Source organism: Acanthochromis polyacanthus, chromosome 3, assembly GCF_021347895.1.
Source record: "Acanthochromis polyacanthus isolate Apoly-LR-REF ecotype Palm Island chromosome 3, KAUST_Apoly_ChrSc, whole genome shotgun sequence".
Taxonomy (NCBI): domain Eukaryota; kingdom Metazoa; phylum Chordata; class Actinopteri; family Pomacentridae; genus Acanthochromis; species Acanthochromis polyacanthus.
The window spans coordinates 32,610,339-32,619,780 of NC_067115.1; the positions used below are offsets into that span (position 1 = coordinate 32,610,339).

General features: G+C 40.7%; 1 protein-coding gene across 4 annotated transcripts in view; it reads left to right on the forward strand.

The window, feature by feature from the left end:
- The window catches only part of ttbk1a (tau tubulin kinase 1a), a 63,300-nt gene extending 53,913 nt beyond the window's left edge, over positions 1-9,387 (forward strand). For all 4 annotated transcript variants that reach the window (XM_022209908.2, XM_051945076.1, XM_022209907.2 and 1 more), the window contains 2 exons: positions 6,403-7,862; positions 7,953-9,387. In XM_022209908.2, coding sequence (XP_022065600.1) covers positions 6,403-7,862; positions 7,953-8,364 — 1,872 coding nt within the window. In that variant the 3' untranslated portion in view covers positions 8,365-9,387. The remainder of the gene's footprint in view (positions 1-6,402; positions 7,863-7,952) is intronic.
- Positions 9,388-9,442: the final 55 nt, after the last annotated feature.

Here is a 9,442-nt window from a genome sequence, read left to right on the forward strand (position 1 = left end):
TGGTTAAGGTTTTGTGTTTTTTTTGTTGTTGTTGTTGTTCACCGTCTCGCTCTGATTGAGCCAGCTAATGTAAAGAAAAAAACATTTTCAGTTTTGTAAGTGGCAGTGAGTGCTTCATTGTTCATTGAAATCTATTTTGCTGGGGTCTTTGATGGGATTTTCCAAGTTCTGACATCATGTCGTGTTTGGATCACCATATTTCCATTGTGCTTCCTTTTCCATCACTGTTTTCCAATCGCTGGACTTCACTGTTGCACTTTATTACTAGGTGGGCCAGAGGGGGGTGGGGGGGTCAGGCCAGGTCGAGGGTCTCACTATATGGATGCAAAACACAGATGCAATAAGTGCAATGTGGGATATTATGGCAGAAATAAGATAGACTTTGCGAAATTAATATTCTGGTGGTTTGTGTGGTTTTTGAACATATTCAAATGATATCATCAGTTATTAGATTGATTGTCTTTCCTCTAGGACATCAGTTTCAGTTCCTATGAGGATTTCTTATAGAAAGTTAAAGCATCTTCTTTTCAAAAAAACTAACAACATGACATATGATGATGAAGCAAAATATAGAAACTGAAACCAATGGCAGCCTGATAGGAAGGGAATCTGTCTAATTGATTATTTCAAACATGTTGAGCTGGAACAAAGAGTAATTAATAGATTAAAATACTTTTAAAAAAAAACACCACTATGATCACATATTAGCTCCTGCAGAGCAGAGTGAGGGAGTTCTAATTTCAGAATGCAAAGGGCCGTTTTTTCCATTTCACAAACAACGAGACAGAATGACTTTACAGTCAGTATCAGTTGTTTCATAAGGGCATGCATAGTAAATGTAGCCAGAGTTTGTTTCGTCTTGTTGGGGTTTTTTTGTTGTTGTTTTTTTTTTTTTTTTTTTTGGGGGGGGGGGGGGGGGTTGGGGGGCAGTTCGTAAAATGTTATTTGTTTCGAAAATTTGAAAATACTAGTTCCTGCTAGATTTCTTGAAACATTGTTTGCCAGTGGCTTATTCGATCCAGTGACAAGACAGTCTGATCACACTTTTTATTGTATTTCTGTGAAAAATGAGAGACAGAGGAGATAGAAAATGTTTGTTTTGTGCTAGTAATTTGTATGATGAGGGACATCATGGTTTTGAAGCAAATGTTTCGAAACCACAGAGTCTGTATGATGAGGAGGTCGGGGTGGATGAATGGGTCAACTAAACATTGGACAATAACACATGAGACTGTAATTTGTCTCCCATTTTCAAACACAGAGTTAGCGTTTCTTGGACTGTTCCGTTGCCTGAAGTGTGTTTTTATTTATGTGACCTCGATGACAAAGGTCCTTTATTTTAGCTGCAACCCTAATCTTTTTGTAAACCTAACTGAGAGCTTTTTGTGCCTAAACATAATCAAACAGAAATGAAACATTTCTGTGCTTTCAGAGGGTAAGGATGAACCACCAATGTCTTGGTTCAAGTTGGCGATATTGTTGAAAAATAACCATTAACTGACTGAATTATTCGCCCTTGGACCAGGCAGATTTTATGGAAAGGTGAGATGATTTCATCTCATTTGACGTTTCAGTTCCACACTAAATTCACTATCACAAATCATTTTTTTGTACGTTAAGCTGCTAATGGCTATGATCGCGGTCTCCAGAGTGTCTGTAGTGTCTGTGGACTTGGAAACAAATGTCTTACAACAAAAAGACGAACAAAAAGAGAGTGGCCAAAATGAATAACAGTGACTGTTTTTAATCAGCAAGTTTAAGAAGATTTGTCATCTTTAAGCTGTCTGGTCATCCAGCAGCAAAAGATCTCTACAAAATGTGCAAGTGTTATTGTTCCATGCAGAGAGATCAAGATCATTTTTGAAATGTGTTTTGGCTGGTAGTCAGCACCACGTTACTGTAAGAACAGTGAGCCATTATAACGGTTTGGTGTTGAGTGGTGAAATTTAGTTTAAAATCTGGCCGCTGCTAACATCGTATTAAAGCAGCGGTCTATGGTGTGCTGCTGTGAATGTCATTCAAACGACTTTCTTTAGAGTCCAAGCTGTGTCTCTGAACAAAAATCCAAAATCTGACTACATGAGACGAGCTAGGACAGCCATTTTGTGCAATGAAAGCCAAACTGTTGCTTTCTCAATGTGTTAAAGGGCTACATTAACTAAATATGCACCACTTGCTGTTTCATTGAGCTTGTATTTGAGGCATTCTCTTTGTGCTGAAGCTCATTAAAGCTCCAGTCTGATGAGGACACAGCCTGAGTTTGTTTTCATGCTGCTTCACGCTAAGTTCAGGACGCCCTGCCCATTTTGTATTTAGCATAGCGTTACAGTATAACCACTTAGAGAATGTATAAAGTGGACTAGCTGCTAACTCTGAACTTAATTTTGCACGACAGCAAAATGATTCACTTACCGTACAAGATTGTCACTGATACATGTCAATGTTTTGTCCAGTGTTGCCATGGAGGCAGTACCACATCACTTACAAACAGGCGGTAGAAAGCTCTCAGTGTGCTTGTTCTGCCGACAACACTCTGAGTTTAAAAAAGCGATACGCAGCATTACTGACGGTATGTCGTACCAAATGACTGTTTACCGACTGTCGCCACTCTTTGCATGAGATCTGCTGTTTGTACGACATGCACCTCCGACTGTAAAATGACTAAAAACAGCACTGTACTGTAATTACAACAAAAACACAATGAATATACACCTCTGACTGAAAGAAGTCTGTGATTTTTTGTAAATAACTCACACCGCTACTAGAGGAGATACTCACGGATCAGAGCTGACAGATGCTCAGTTGATTAATGTGACAATAAGTGGCAGGGGGCTTTTTTAATTTGGATAGATAAAAAAAAAATTAATTTTGCATCATATCCTTTATTCTGCAGTGGAGGAAGTCATGTTTAAATATCAAGGTCAGGTGAATTTTGGATTCTTATCAGTCATGAAAGGGTTTGGTTTCACAGCTTCACTGTAGAGGTGCACTGACCATAATTTTTTTTCTTTTTTTAAATATATATTTGCTAGTATATATTTCAACTCAGACTTTTCAGTGTGAACATTTTGCAGACTTTGAAGAGTTTTTCCAGGTTTCTGCTGGGCTGAAAGCTGTGTGAAAGTGGTCTATGGACCATTTCAAATCCACTTGGAGTCAATTCATTCACCATGGTTGATAGGAACTATGGCCAAAACAAAAAAATTTAGACCAGAATATGAAAAGGCTGCAGCTGTCCATCAAACTCTTACATGCAATAGAAGATGCATGTAAGGCGTACACTGCACTCCAAACAAAATTATATTTAAAAGACTTCTAAACAGCTTCTCAATATGGTGCTTGTATAATGACCCCAATTACTCTGTTAATCAGGTTAAAAATTGCAACAAATTTTCACAGTATTTCCCATCCTGTGAAAATATAGCATGTTTTAATTTCTTAACAGGCCTGTTTGGTTTTAAGAACACATCAAATTGTGTTTTGAGTGTTGTGTTAGTCAAACTGCTGCTACTCATTTTATTTAAACAGTAAAATGTATATGTTCATTTCTAGAAATCCTAGACATTCTTGATATGAAGAAATACGGCAGATGTTTGTAATTAGCAGCAGTACTTATTAGAGGTCAAACTAAAAATTTGGCTACTTTTTAAAGCTACTGAAAAGTCAGCATTTTGAAGGACTTTATCAATGGCAAAAAAAAAAGCATTTCATCACATGAGATTAGAGAAAATTGGAAGCCATTGAGGGATTCAGCAGAAACTGTTTAATCTGCCACAGAACATTCATACCTCATGAATCACACACAAGAATTACAGAAATGTAATTGTAAAAACTAAAATAAAAAAAAGTATTTTACTCTTACCAGACATTAATTCTATTGCATATTTGAAATGTTTGTGGTGGTCTTATGGAAAAACAGGGTGATATTGTATAGATGATGTGTAAGCAGAGAGAACAAACATGTATTGTGTTTTTAGAGGTGAACGCTCGTGTCCATGTAAGTTTCGTTTCGACTGTAAGCCACATTCACAGATTTGTTTAGCAGATTAGTATGGACCTCATCAGTTAAATTCATTCTAAGAGGAACGTTCAGATTTTTGAAGAAATCCTTTCTACTCTGAAAACAGTTGTTTTTCCGATAAACGACAGACATCAGCGACATCTCTCAAAAGTATGCTGGACATAAAGATGTCTAGTTTAGCACACAGACTAGAAGCAAAGTGGAATTAGCTCAAGTCACAGGTAGAGTTTGGACACTTCCTAACACTTGTTGGTTATCAAATAGCTCTGATACTAACTGTTCCATGCCTCATTTTTACATTTCTGTTTCTACACCTGCACAACTTTTAACATTAATATTTAAATCCAACTTGGAGTTGTGAATGGAAGTTTTGGTCATAATGGTTTAATTTAGAAAGCTCTGCTAAGCTAGTTCTTAATGTATTTCTGTAGGGGGCTGACAAATATGAAGTTGGTATAAACATGTGTCTGTGTAGGTTCTCAGTCATCCGGGCCATGCTAATCCCAAGTATATTAGTAGAACTGGACTTCTTTTTTGGTTCTTGAAGATGTTTTGCCTCTCACCCAAGAGACTTCCTCAGTTCTGACCTGAATGGTGGGGGATTCTAATCCAGAAATCCAATGAGGAGGGCAGCAATGCTCACACGTAGTAGATAGTTTGTCAGTGGAGTTAAGCAAACCATCTATTAGTAGGTTAAACTGGAAAAGCCTTCCCTAATTTTCGGTGAGGTTACACAAACCTGCTCATTAAGTACTTTTGACAAAGTCCTGAGATCCCTCTCCAGGCAGTTCGACCACCATAAACACTGTGAGTCATCCCTTTCTGCAGTTTGTTTCACAGCCATTCAAAGTATGTGAATCTTGGGTCATTAATGGTTTATGAGCCATGTAACTTTGGGGTGGACTCGTCATCCGTCAGTCAGAATTGAAAAACCCTCTTGGGTGAAAGGTACAACGTCTTCAAGAACTAAAAAAAATACATCCAGTTGCTTTGTGCCACAGCATTTAGGAACATTTGAATAGTTTTTTCCTTCTCTACATCTGTTCTTTAAATAAATATATAACTTGTTAATCAAATAGCTTTGGATTTGTTGGATTAGTTGGGGATTTGTTCAGTTCACCCCATGCTACAGTCTTTGTGCTAAGCTAGACTACAAACACATTTTCATCTTACTCTGGGTAAGGTGAAAAACAAAAGAATTTTGCGAAACGTCTGAATGTTCCTTCAAAGTTTTTGCAATAAAAGCAGAGTTTTTGTCGTCAAGGTAAAAGGGACTTAAGAGCTCACAGTGTTTGTTCAGTGTGATGATCCGTGAGTGTCTTTCACATGTATAATATATGTAAGCATTTTTTTCTATCACTATATGATTGTACAGTACTGCTTGTATAATTTACAGGTAAAGCATGTATTTTAAACTTTTTGTAAATCCAAATGATAACTGTGTACATATATACAGAAATGTAGAAAGTAATTAGGTTTGCAGTTAATCTCTAATAGCATGATAATTAGCGGGGTTTAGTATGTATGTACAGGTTGTACGTTAGATCTTTATGAAGGGAAACACTTGAAAATCACCTGATATCAGACTGCGTGCTGTCAAAGGATAAACTCTGCAATGCATTTTTTGTGCCTTTTATATCAATGTATGTAATCTAGACAATCTTGAAAAGCTTGTGTACAACCAAAATGACATTAAAATGGTTTTGGGGGCAAAATCGGTTTCTGCAGTCTTTCTTACTAGGAATGGCAATTTTGTTGTCTTAACGTGATTAGAATTATTGTGTTCAAAAATGTTGATGATGTGTAAAGTAGTGAAGTAATAAAAGTCAAAAAGCTAACTACATCTCAGTGTTCAGCTAGCAAGCTTTTTTAATGTGTATATGGTTTCTGACATCCACAGAATGTTGTATACAAGCTTACAACATGTTAGTAGACGAAGAAAAATCATGTTGTTTGTTTGGGTTTTTTTTTTACTTTCAGTGCATTCTGCAACTATAGTACAGTTAATAAACTGATTTCCTCCCATCTTGCTGTTTTAAAGCTCAGCTTTAAAGTTATTCATCATCAGCAAGTTGGGTGGACACTGCCAGGGATTTTGTCTTTAATTATCAAAAATGCTGTTTAAAAACTGGAATTGAAGTTGTGCCACGGCACTGTGTATATGATTGTGCTATCTGTATCCAGCAGTTTTTCAGGTCCACCACTTATCTGGTTTCATCAGTTCTATATATGGGTGCTGAGCTTTTTGGTAATGTATTATGATATGTTTAAGGCCAAGAAGCTTTATCAGTAAACTCTTTCCATGATGTTTTTGTAAAGAGTTGCATGCAGTCTTGGTTTAAGTTGACTCTGTTTTAAAAAGTTTTTTGTATTGTTTCCAGGTGTTGTCGCCGACGGAGCAGTGTGCCCCATCACCGCCCTCTCCAGACTATCGGACAAAGGGCCAGGGTGATGAGAAGGAGCATTTTCACATCCTTCCACAGCTGCAGGCCAAGAGGGCCGACTTCCTCACTGTCATGCTGACCGGTACTTTGCCTCAGCGCCGGAGCTTTGCGACACCAGAGGAAGAAGTCCCTGAACCGCTAGGGCCAAAGGATGATGATGTTACAAAGAGTGAGTCCAACAGTGAGGCCAGTCAGAAAAGCACTGAACGTAGCCAGGATGCTGCACCTTCCACTCTCATGGCTGAGGACCAGAGGGGGCAGAAGGAGCACGCCTCAGCTGCTGATGCAGACCCTGACCTGGAGGACGCATCAAAAACTCTTGTCCTGTTCTCACCTGGAGACACTCGTAAGTCTCCTTCTGGTGCTGATCATGGTTTAGAGGGCGAGTTAGCCACACCATCTGCTCTGACTTCCCGTAATGACCACCTATTGGGTGCGGAGGCGATTCAGACTGAACCCCCTGAGACTGGTCGTTTGTCCCCAGCTCTCCGGTCAGACCTAAGACCTTCCACTCCCATCGCTCCTGCATCACCTCCCTTCACCAAAGTTGAGCGCACTTTCATCCATATTGCAGAGACATCACACCTCAATGTCATGTCTTCCAATGGTCACTCTGCCAAGGACAGTGACCGGGAAGTGTCTGCCATTATGAAGGAATCAGCTACAGAGGTTGATACCCATGATCAGGAAGGAGTACCAGTGACAGATGAGTCTCCACAGGAGCCTGTACCAGACCAAAATATACCAATTGACAAACATCCCAAAACTGAGAATGGTCCGTCAACTGTCCTGGCTCAGTCTTTGGAGCCTGTCCCAGAAGCAGTGTTGCTACTTCATGAACATAAAGATCTGTCACCAGAACCTAAGAAACAGCCACCATCCAGTGAAGAAGCTGCCAAGCTTCAGACGGCCGGATCAGAACTTCAGGCTGCCATTAGGCCCAGAATCCGAAGCCGTATCCCAGTGCTTATCTCTGAAGAGGACTCCGGTTCAGAGCAGTCATCCTCCCTCTCAGCTCGGGCTCGGCTTCAGCAGCGAGCCAGGCAGCTGGACTTGGCCCGTCTTCTGGTCCAGAAGCAACAGGGTCGTTGGATGAGGAGGAGGATGCTGTCTGGGACATCATCATCATTGTCTTCTGGGGACGATGAGCGCCGCAGGGCTTCTGAAACTCTGTCCACCACTGGCTCAGAGGAGGACACACATACCTCAGATGAGTCCAGGAGGAGCTCCCGTCTTAAACCGACTGATGAGCAAGGCTCCAAGGAGAGCAGGAGTAAGATCCCCAGGCCCGTCACCCCCATAAAGAGGCCCTCAGCGGTGTTTGCTACTGCTGTTCCTTCTCCTCTCTCCTTGCCAGAATCTAGCACTACCAAAGGAGCATCATCATTTAATAATGGGTAAGATCTAGTTTCTAAATTTTAAAGGAGTTTGATTAAAATGATTTTGCTTGAAGAAATAACACCTGTGCTATACTCCTCTGTCCACAGGAACCAGAAAATTGGTTTAAGCACTATCAGCACCCAACGGAAATCCAAGCCTGTCTCATGCAGAGCCTCGTCCTCATGTCCCCGTCCCTCGACTGTCCCTGCACCGTCTGGAAGCCCTCGAATGCCCCTACGAGTCCTGTTTGGAACCCGACGCAGCCTTAGCTCCACCCACTGCAGGACTGACAGCCCCTCCCCTCAGAGAGTATGCCCATCCAGGCAGCCCCTCTCAGTTCGAGCCCCAACTGTCCCCATGCTACCACCTAGGACTACAACAACCATGCGGCGCAGCGCCTCACAGGAAGCCACTGCTCAGTCCTCCTCTGCCACCACGCCCGCCAGGACCAGGCCAAAGCCAGCTGGTACAGCTAAGGGGAAACCGAATGCCAGGGAGAAGGCGGTGCCCGCTAGATAATACAAAGAGACTCATCTCTGAGACATGTTTGTGTATAGTCAGTCTTCGGACACGCTACGCCTCAAAGGTTTTCACCTGATTCCATTATAGGCTGTGATGTTACAATGACCTCCTTAAATTCATTTAATGTATACAGACATCTTGTTTTTTCCAAGGACAGCTAACTGAACTGTCTTCATGGGCTTCCAGTAATCTTGACTGACTGCTGTACAGGAGCGTTGCTGCCACGGTGCTATGGATACGCCTGCTGCTCCCTGGTCAGTCCCTGATTTAACATTTAACTGGTGTCTGGAGCGAAGAATCATGGCCTCCAACAAGTCCCGTTTCAGATACTTTCACCTAACACAGTACTCCCAGCTTTCCACAGCTATGCTACTCTTCTATAGACAATACCTGCTTGGTTCACATTGCATGGTAAAGTATATCACAAATACATTGAATCTGTAGAGGGAAAACAACATGTACAAAAATATGTACCTTTAAATTATTTGGTATAATTCTCCCCTTCCTATTGGCCAAAAAGAAAAAAAGATTAAAACATTAGATTGGTTTGAATGCCCGAACTATATTAATGTGATTTAAAAAAACTTCCTAACAGTGACCTGTACTCATTATGGCCTTGGAAAAGGAGAAGAGTTAGATGTGAACACAAAATAAATTGCTCGGCCGCTCGCCTCCTCCTCATGGTGTAACGATGGGCATGCTTTAATCATTCTATTTTCTGGGTGTTTTTATTTTGTTTATGCTCTGAATTGTACATAATAGAATCATTTCCCATAAAGACATCTTTATTTTTTATCTTGGCAAGCAAAGTGTAAATTAAGTCTTTAACCTTCTGTTCCAATGTGTTGGCACTTTGCCTGTTTTTTACGCATGAGAAAAACAGGGTTAACCATGAGAGGAAGTTATACCTGCTTGGATTATGCTGACAGTGCAAAGGTGTGCTGGTTGTTGGAGCCCATGTTGTGTTTGTACGGGGTCTCTGGGCACTGAGCTGTGAAGTAAAGTCTTGGTAATGTGGAAGGGCCTCTTGTCATTCCTTTCTAAAGTTTTTATCAGTAAAGAGCCAAGCTGATTT